The sequence below is a fragment of the Salarias fasciatus genome, chromosome 9 (genome assembly GCF_902148845.1).
Source record: "Salarias fasciatus chromosome 9, fSalaFa1.1, whole genome shotgun sequence".
NCBI lineage: Eukaryota > Metazoa > Chordata > Actinopteri > Blenniiformes > Blenniidae > Salarias > Salarias fasciatus.
The window spans coordinates 4,507,382-4,518,066 of record NC_043753.1 but is presented as its reverse complement, the minus strand read 5'-3'; the positions used below and the strand labels follow the sequence as shown (position 1 = coordinate 4,518,066).

At 45.9% G+C, this 10,685-nt stretch overlaps 1 protein-coding gene across 1 annotated transcript; it reads left to right on the top strand.

The window, feature by feature from the left end:
• Positions 1 to 3,851: 3,851 nt before the first annotated feature.
• LOC115393961 (protein NLRC3-like) lies at positions 3,852 to 5,394 on the top strand (the record flags this gene model as incomplete). Its single annotated transcript, XM_030099079.1, has 1 exon — positions 3,852 to 5,394. A coding segment is annotated over one exon (1,335 nt), but the record flags the coding sequence as incomplete, so codon positions are not given.
• Positions 5,395 to 10,685: the final 5,291 nt, after the last annotated feature.

The following is a 10,685-nucleotide window of genomic DNA, read 5'->3' as shown; positions in this document are numbered from 1 at the left end:
AAAAATCTGTTTGTGTGGTCTCTGAATCCTGCTTTATGGATGAATCTGATGGCTCTTTTCTGCATTTTAATCAGTGTTTGGAGATTGCTTTTGTATGTGTTTCCCCATACCTCTAGGCAGTATGACAGATATGGCAATTTTAATGCACAATATAAAATATAAAGTGCTCTCTGGCTGAAAATTTGCCTTGTTTTTCCCAGGACGGCAATGCTCCGTGCCAACTTCCTCTGAACGTATTTGATATGTGGCTTCCAGCAGATTTTGTGGTCCAGAATTACACCAAGGAATTTGATTTCATTAACTCTTTCTATGTTAACATTGTCAATATTTAATTTTATATTTATACTTTTGCTTCGGTGTCCAAATAACATAAAATTTGTTTTATTCAGATTTAAAGACAGCTTATTTGCTTTAAACCATCTATTAACATTATTCATTTCCTTTGTAATTACCTCCAAAAGCTGCTGTAATTCCACACCACAGTAAAAAATATTTGTGTCATCTGCAAATAACACAAATTTTAATACATTGGACACACGGCAAATGTCATTTATGTACATTATAAATAGTTTTGGTCCTAAGACTGATCCTTGAGGAACCCCACAAGTAATGTCCATAAGATCAGATGTGATCTGATTAATATGTACAAACTGTTGACGGTTTTGTATATAGCTCTTCAACCAAAGCAAAACATGACCGCTGATCCCGTATTTCTCTAATTTTCTTATTAGTATATCGTGATTAACTGTATCAAATGCTTTCTTGAGATCTAAAAACACTCCCAGTGCGTACTTCTTTGTGTCAATAGAGTCTGTTATTTCTTCTACCAGTTCTGTGAGGGCCATTGTTGTTGATCTATTGTTTCTGAAACCATACTGACTATCAGTTAGCAACTTGTGTTTGTCAACAAAAGCATCACATCGTTTTATGAATAATTTTTCTAGTATTTTGGAGAACTGGGAGAGTATTGAAATTGGTCTGTAATTACTGAAGTTCTGTTTGTCGCCTTCTTTGAATATCGGAATAACTTTTGCAGTCTTCATCTTATGTGGGAATATTCCATTTTGGAAAGACAGGTTGAAAACATACCTTAGTGGTTTTGCAATACCATCAATGACTTTCTTCACAGTTACCATGTCACTATCATCCCAGTCTGCACTGGTTGTGTTCTTAAATCCTTTGACTATTTCATAAATTTCTCTTTCTTCCACAGCCGTTAAAAACATTGAACTTCTATTTCCTTCTACATAATTAATTGGATCTATTTCTGTTCCATCCACTTTTATTTCCTCGGCCAGTTTTGGTCCTACATTCACAAAAAATGAATTGAATCCATTGGCTACCTCCTTCATTTCTTTAACATTGCTTCCTTTGTTGATGAAATACTGAGGATATTGATTATTTTTTGTTCCATTTTTAATTACACTGTTTAGTGTACTCCATAAACCTTTTGTGTTGTGTTTATTATATTCTAGCTTTTTGCAAAAGTATTGTTTTTTACAAGTTCTCATGATATTAGTTTATTTTTACATGTTTTATGCTTCTTTTCAGCTTCAGTAGTTCTATGTTTTATAAATTCACGATAAAGGGTATTCTTTTTTTACAGGCATTTTGTAGGCCTTTTGTCATCCACGGTTGCCCTGCATAATTTTTATTTATTTTACATTGTATTACTGGACAATGTTTATCATATAATATTTTAAATATTTGTAAGAATGTTTCATATGATTTGTTAACATCATTCTCATCATATACAGTTTTCCAGTCTTGCTTACTAACTCATTTCTGAGAATGTTTAATGTCTTCTCTGTTCTAATTCTTCTATACATAATAGTTCTCTCGTTTTTGTTGCTCTTGTTTTTACACTCATAAACTGCAAAAATGGGTAAATGGTCACTAATATCATTGATTAATAGCCCACTTTTTATATTGTTCTCCATTACGAAGTGGATGATATCAAGAAGATCTATGAATGTCGAGAAAATATTGGACTGACAGTCAACATGGAGGCTCTGATCACGGCAACACAAGAACAAACACTGAGCTCAAGAGCCACAGAGGAAAGAGTCGACCAGAGTAGATCAGATCCAAGGAGCAGCTGTGAAAAGATGCTCCACAGACAGTCTGGAACACAGTGGAGTTTTCTAAATGAAAGAAATACAACAAAACAAAGCAATTAAGAATCTTAGGACTGAAGGACATTGAGTTGTTGGTTATTTGACAGATTAATAAACATCACAGAGAAAACCAGAGGGAGTCAGGATCTGGATCTCAACACCAAATAATCAGTAATCATGGACTTACCATTAGATGTTACAATAAAATGATACGTCAGTTGTTGTGATGGAGAGTGAAGGCAAAGTGGGACCGGAAGGGGACCGGAGAACTGTGTCCTCTGCGTGTTGTGTGGATCTGCACTCACTGGTCTACAGAATGAAGAGCAGGAAGGAGGCAACCCTGGGTGGAGGCTGTGGAGGTGGTGAGGACGTCAGAGAGGTTATTGTTAATCTGGGCCTGCTGGGTTCTGTTAGTGAGAAAGTCCAGGATCCAGAGTGTGAGCTGGCTGCACATGTTGGAGTTCAGGTGAAACCAAACCATCAATTTTGACTCATGTTTCAAGACTCAGAAAATTTGAGTTCCAGGATTGTGTAAACACTGAAACTATCACATGAAAGAGTAAACTCTCTTCTTTCATGATATAAAAAAGCTGGTTTGTACCTTTCAGTGTTCTTTAGTAATCGTCAGTACAACATCGGGTGGTTTCACCAAAAACACGTCTCTCTGAGCAAAAAAATCGAGAAAATTAGTTTTTCTGAAAAACACATTTGAAATAAAACAGTGACTCTTTTGGTCATATTTTTTAATTTACTGAAAGAATAGATTACCGCAGGTAGGTAATTACTTTTAGGAGTTTTATTAAATTGTTAATTTGAGTAAAATGTTATTTCATGGTTATTAATTACTCTGTGTGTGTGTCTGTGTGTGTGTGTGTGTGTGTGTGTGTGGTGTTTACAGGAGCAGATACACAGCAGAGTCTTCAGGATCCAGCAGGTTGTCTCTGAAGAGTGACTGGTCCAAATATCTTCCACCAAACTTCAGTGTTGAACCTGGACCTTCAGACACAAAGTAAGAAACTCTTTGTTTCCTGTTGTTTCCTCCAAACCAGAGTGAGAGATGTTTTGCTCACGTTCAGATTCAGTTCTTTATTCTGAATCAGTGTGAGAGTTGAAGCTGGATCTTTGTGTCTCTGCTGTGTGTCGTGTTGCTCAGAGTAAATGTTTCTTGGTGTCCACAGAGAGAAAAAGAGCAGTGATGTCTGTGAGGAGCAGCAGGACCAGGGTTCTTCATCAGGACTGCAGCAGCTTCTAGAAGAACATAAGAAGAGTCTGAGGAGGAGATGTGAACGTGTGACTGAAGGAAGTGATGAAGCAGGAGGAGGAAGCCTCCTCAACAGGATCTACACTGAGCTCCACATCACAAAGGGACTCAGTGAGGAGCTTCAGAGGGAACCTGAGCTGAAGCAGCTGGAGACAGCTTCCAGGAAGGAGAGCCTCCATCACACTGCCATCAGGGTTCAGGACATCTTCAAAGCCTCGGCCCAGCAGCTCAGACACATCCGAGTGGTTGTGACCAGCGGCGTGGCCGGCAGCGGAAAAACCTTCTCGGTGCACAAGTTCACTCTGGACTGGGCCGAGGGCCTGGAGAACCAGGATGTCAGTGTGCTGGTTGTTCTCTCCTTCAGGGAGCTGAACCTGATCAGAGAGCGGCCGTACAGTCTTCTCACGCTGCTCCATGTTTTCCATCCGGCGCTCCAGAAGCTGACGGCAGAGGAGCTGGCTGTCTGCAAGCTGCTGTTCATCTTTGACGGTCTGGATGAAAGCAGACTTTCTCTGGACTTCAGCAGCAAACAGCGGCTGGTTGACGTCTCCCAGCAGTCTTCAGTCAGCGTGCTGCTCACTAACCTCATCCGGGGGGATCTGCTGCCCTCGGCTCGGGTCTGGATCACTTCCAGACCTGCAATGGCCAATCAGATCCCTCCATCATGTGTGGACAGACTGACAGAAGTGCGAGGCTTCACTGACGCCCAGAAGGAGGAGTACTTCAGGAGGAGGCTGAGTGACGAGGAGCTGAGCAGCAGAATCATCTCCCACATCCAGACCTCCAGGAGCCTCCACATCATGTGTGGAATCCCAGTCTTCTGCTGGATCACTGCTACAGTTCTGGAGCACATGTTGAGCAGCGAGCAGAGAGGAGAGCTGCCCCAGACCCTGACTGACATGTACTCCCACTTTGTGCTGGTTCAGACACACAGGAAGAAGCTCAAGTACCATGAAGGACCTGAGACGGGTCCACAGGAGCTGACAGAGGCTGACACGGAGCTTCTTCTGAAGCTGGGCAGGATGGCCTTTGAACATCTGGAGAAAGGAAACATCCTGTTCTACCAAGAAGACCTGGAGCAGTGTGGTCTGGATGTGACTGAGGCCTCGCTGTTCTCTGGAGTTTGTTCTCAGATCTTCAAAAGAGAGTCTGTGATCTTCCAGAAAGCCGTCTACAGCTTCGTTCATCTGAGTGTTCAGGAGTTTCTGGCTGCAGTCTTCATGTTCCACTGTTTCACCAACAGGAAGACAGACGAACTGAAGACCTTCCTCAGAGAGGACTGGGAACCAACGACTGTCTGTGGAAAAGTGTTCAAGTTCTTTGGATTTGGTGGTTCTTTCCCATCTCTGGACAAGGTCCTGAAGAAAGTCCTGCAGAAATCCCTCAGAAGTCAGAACGGCCACCTGGACCTGTTTGTCCGCTTCCTTCATGGCCTCTCTCTGAAATCCAACCAGAGACTCTTAGAAGGTCTGCTGGGTCGGACAGAGATCAGTCCAGAAACCATCCAGAGAGTCATCCAGAACCTGAAGGAGATCAACAGTGATGAAATGTCTCCTGACAGAAGCATCAACATCTTCCACTGTCTGATGGAGATGAAGGACCTCTCAGTACATCAGGACATCCAGAAGCTCCTGATTTCAGAGAACAGATCAGAGAAACTCTCTGAGATCCACTGCTCAGCTCTGGCCTACATGCTGCAGATGTCAGACCAGGTCCTGGAGGAGTTGGACCTGAAGAAGTACAAGACATCAAAGGAGGGACGACGGAGACTGATCCCAGCTGTGAGGAACTGCAGGAAGGCTGAGTGAGTCCACATGTCCTCATGATCAATGTCTCAGTGATGTTTGTAGAAAGTAGTTCCTGTAGTTCCTCTGTGGAGATGTTCCTCAATCAGGGCTCCATATTCAGGCCTGTCTGATCGTCCTGGAGAACAAAATATGTCAATATCAGTTTGTGCTATTGGACAAGCTGAACATGCTGCCATGTCTTCTTCGTTTATTTCTGTGGTAGAGTTACAGCGCCACCTAAAGGCCTGGTGTATGTACTGCAGTGTTTTTAGTTTTCCTGATGTCCTGTGGATGAAGATACATGTAACCCCAACATTGTTCATACTGCAGGCACATTTTGGATCAAAGTTACTTGTAATCAACCAGCAAGTGCTTTTTTTTGTTTTGTTTTCTCCTGACTAGAAATGACTCAGGCTTTTTCCAGAAGTTACAGTTTTTCTCCATTGGTTTGGCTCATTTCTTGAAACTGAAATTATATTTTCACAACTCGAAGATCATTTGGCAAAATGGTCTCACAGTTCAGCTCAACACCATAGTTCACTTGCAAAAACTCATCTCTCTCTCAAAACTGTTCACACATGTTTCAAAGCTTCATTTCTTTCCCATATAAACAGTCAGAGCCTCCAAAAGGTAAAGATCCTTCTCAACAGCTTCGGCTCATTTTTCAAAACAGACCGGACGTTCTCAGTTCTCTTGGTTCTCTTGCCAAAAACAACCTGGACGGTTCAGCAGAACCACGGTTCACCTGTCAAAGATCAGATCTCTTCCAAAACAGTTCACTCAGGTGGAAAAACTAAATTTCTTTCTCAAACAAAAGGTCAATGCCCTCAAAATGCTTTGTTCTTTTGACATTGTGTGAGCACTGACAGTCAAAATGTTTACATGTTTTGTCTTTAGGGGCAAAGGACCACTGAAATATTTCTCATGTACCTTTCTACCTGGGCCCAGTCCTTCATTCATAATGGTGACTGTGATAGTTTTTATTTTCTTCTTTGGGTTTTTTAGCTAACAGAAAATATTGTGTATAAGAAAATGAAGACAAAAAGCATTTTACAGTAAGAAGAACCTTCAAGTTCTGATTCACACATCGCTCTCATACCTCCAAGGAAACTGTTAGAATTTTTATTTACTCACAAAGCAACTTCCATCCATCGGAGTTCAATATACTGTAAAATAAAAACAAAGAAACAAAAACAAAAAACAAAGAACTAGAATCTGACACTCAGAGAGGCACAGGCGCAGACCCAATCAGTCACCAACAACAATAAGAACACCATATGTGATAAAAAAAAGAAGAAAAAAAACACATTTTATTTCTCCCCAACACAAATAATATCTGGGAGAAAGCTGTTTGTTGCATGTTCATATCTCAGTGTGTTTCCTCACAGTGACTGACACTCCGGAATCCCCCTATTTTTGTCTTTTCTGGATCCTGGTATCCGGAATACTTCCTGATCTGGATCAGCAGCTGATATCTCTTAGAGTCCTTGAAGATCTTACTGTAATTTTTTGCTGAGCCCCCTTGTCATTTATTGTTGAGTTATGCCCAACTATGTCAAAGACTGTCCTATCTCTCAATGATAAAGAATCCTTTAAAAAATTCCTGGATCCAGACAGTGATCTGGATCGTCACCAAAATTTAATGGATTCTAAGTTAGCCCAAGACCCTCCTTTCCTCAAAGTTTCATTGCAATCCGTCCATTACTTTTTCCGTAATGTTGCTCACAAACCAACCAACCAACAAACCAACAAACCGATGTGATTACATAACCTCCTTGGTGGAGGTAACAAAACAAAAAGGAAAATTGTATGTAGCCCAATGTAGTGTAAATGAAGCTGGAGTTTCACAGCTCACTTCTTCACTGGTCTCCCTCCTCACCCTCCTGACTGTCCTCCTCACCTTCATTCAAACACATCCATGTCTGATATTCATGGTACTGAAGTGTGTTTTTGACTAATTTTGACAGCTGAACAGATGATTTTGCAGGTGGTGACTGATACAATGAAATTCGGCTGATATGTTTTGGAGAGAACAACCATTAGACTGAGAATCGATCAATCAGTTTAGATTGACATGATCTATTCACTTGGGAATTGTGCTAAATCTATCCTTACTGTGTTTAATCATTTGCAAAGATTTTCTGAGACATTGAGACATGTACTAAGACATTTTAAATGTGATGACATGAATGAAAAATGCCATTCTGTTGTGAGCAGTTACAGGGTAGTTTGGAGATTTGTCCATGTTGTTTTGAAACTGTAATTTCGGTTTCAAGAAAAACTGTAAATGAAGCACAAAGCTGCACAGTTTTCCAACAATCACTCATAAAGTCACCTGAATTCTTCTTCATGATTATTTAAAGGGATTTAAGGCAACTTTACAAAATTTACCTCAGTGCTGCCGCTATAGGTGCTGCGGGTAACTGCAGCCACCAGCCAAGGCGGCGCGGGAGCGCGCACAAACATTTTACAGAATGTCCGGCTTCACAGCGCTGCACCAGGGATGTTCATGCTGTTTACTACGTCGAGGTTTACTGCAAGACCACAGCGCATATTATGTGATTTTTGTAAGCATCCGTTTTCACTCCCAAATACAGCTGAAGTTCCCTCCATGAATCAAACGCATATCCAATATTTATTCGGGTGCCTGCCCGGCTTCGGTCTTTTTTTTTTTTTTTTTTTTTTTTTGACTCACGAGATAATGCTGATAAAGTCCTTTTTTTTCTTCGTGGTGTGTTTTTGTGGGCGTTGAGTGGATGCAGTTATCCAATTGTATGGGGGGTGGGGGGGTGCGCTCCTGCTTCGATTCACAGACGGAAATATATAATGTACCGGGAGAGCGGACAAATGAAACTACAAATGGAACTACAGATGAACTTTCTTCTGTTGATTCTTGATTTGTCTCCAAGTGAGCAGCAGCGTATTTGCGCACGAGCGATTCATTTGAAGTGTGGAGGAGTGGTGTGGGTCTCCTCTCTGCTCTGACTGCAGCAGGGGGCGCTGCTGAGACTGGCCGCCTGTGAGTGCTTTGGGACGGGGGAGGGGCTCACGCAGCACCCGCTGCTAGTTGAGGACAGCAGAGACGTCCTGTCACGTCTCCAGAGCACCAGAAAAAGTTGCTAGATTTGTCGCTACTCGCTTTTGACAAAAAAAGTCACCAAGAGGCTTTGGAAAGTCGCCAGATTTAGCGAGAAAGTCACCAAGTTGGCAACACTGCCGCCCCTGATCCCAGCAGTGTTTCAGTCCGTGTCCACGGCGGCCATGTTCTTCCTGTTCGGCAACGCGCATACAGCGTCAATTTACATCACATCCCCACGACTGTGCGGGAAATTCGGACCCCAAACAGCAACAAATTATTTGGCACACAGCCTGTATAAGGCAACAGACAGATACGCGGATTGGCCTGTTATTTTAGGTTTTTAATGCTTCACGACCCATTAGCATTGAATACACTGGAAATGCATGTGTAGTTTTTCACAAATCTTGCCTTAACTCCCTTTAACCGTCCATGTGTCGATTTGTGTCATAACATTCATTCCATTCATGAATTCACATTTTTGAGAATTTGTTTTTTTAATTGATTACTTGTACCTCTTTTATGTTTCACCAAATGTCATTAATGTTCAATGGAGAAGTGCCTCTTTTTGTTATTTATACTTTGAAAATTAATTCTGGATTTTCTTCACCGCTCTGACGCTTCATCGTGCTGACACAGGCAGAAATCAGTGGAAAAAGCAGTTTGGAGCGTTGGCGAGGTACCGGCGGGACCTCGACGGCGTTCCTCATGCGCATAGCACACGGCGGATGAGCCAGCAGCCTCAGCTCGCTCCTGTGACCTGCGTCCACGGCTGCAGCATGGTAATGAGGGGGCGTCCCATGAAGGAGCGTGGGCGGCCGCTCCAGGGCCGCGGACCAGCGCTTCGTTGGGGACAAACCCGGCGGAGGCGGCGTGATCCCGAAGTTTCTCAGGCCGCTGACCTCAGTGATGATGCCAGGGCCGGGACGCTGCACGTACCGCACGATGGGTGAGCCAGCGGCCTTAGCTCGCTGCTGTGACCCGCTTTCACGGCTGCAGCGCAACGAAGAGGGGGCGTCCCCTGTAAAAGCGCGGGCGGCCGCTTAGGGGCCACGGACCAGCGCTTTGTTGGGGACAAACCTGGTGGAGGCGGCATGATCCCGAGGCTTCTCGGGCCGCTGAACCTCGGTGATGATGCCGGGACCGGGACGCTCAATAGCGGGAGCCCGGGCCGGCAGAGCTCCGCTGCTCTGAGGCTTCGCCGTGTCAATACAGGCGGAAACCGGCGGAGAAACGTCACTGAGAAAATAATGAATGAAGCCGGGACCGGGGCGCCCTACAGCGGGAACCCGGGGCGGCATAAGTCCGCCGCTCTGTCGCTCCGCTGTGCTAACACAGACAGGGACTGGCGGAAAACGCCGCAGCGCAGCGGTGAGCGGGTGTCCCACAAAGAGCGTGGGCGGTCACTTTGGGGCCGCGGACCAGCACTTTGTTGGGGACAAACCTGGTGGAGGCGGCATGATCCCGAGGCTTCTCGGGCCGCTGAACCTCGGTGATGATGCCGGGACCGGGACGCTCAATAGCGGGAGCCCGGGCCGGCAGAGCTCCGCTGCTCTGAGGCTTTGCCGAGTCAATACAGGCGGAAGCCGGCGGAGAGACATCGCTGGAGGTGGTATGAGTGATGCCGGGGCCAGGACGCTGCGCTGCGGTAGCCCGGGGTGGCACGGCACAGCTCCGCCGCTCTGACGCCTCACTGTGCCAACACGAGCGGAGGCCGGCGGTTAAACGCAGCTGGGAGCGTGGCGTGTGATGCCGGGAGCGGGGCGCCTTACGGCGGGGACCCGGGCCGGTGAAATTCCGCCGCTCTGACGCGTCGCTGTGCTAACACGAGCATAAGCCGGCGGAAATTACGGGTGCCGCTGGGGCCACGATGCCCCACTGTGGGGACCCGGGCTGGCACGGCTTCGCCGCTCTGATGCTTCATCGTACTCACATGAGCCGAAGCTGGCGGATAGTGCAGCCTGGAGCGTTTGCGGGGTGCCGGCAGGACATCGGCAGCGCTCCGCTTGCGTGACACGCACGGCGGGGAAAGCTAGCGGCCCCAGCTCGCTGCTGTGCCCCGTGTCCACAGCCGCCGCGCGGCAGAGCGTGGAGGAAAAACCGGTGACGGTATGTGCGGCCAGGCGGCTCCGTGTGCAGTCAAGCTCGCCGCTGCGTCCCGCTTACATGGCAGCAGCGCGGCGAGCGCGTGGAGGGAGAGTCCGTGATAGCGGGCTGCTTCGCGCGCGCTCTGCTCGCCATTCTCTGCTTTACCACGTAGCGAGAGAAGGGAGGGAGAGAGCCCCTCCGAGCTTGGTATGTTCAGTCATACAAGCGCGGGAAGAGTGGAGGCCAGCTGCTCCTTAGTGATGTATCACAACAGCCGTGCTAATGGTAGCCCCTCACCGTCCTCTTGGCGGTGAGCGGGGCATCCCAGACACGCCGCACGCAGGCCTGGAACGGCT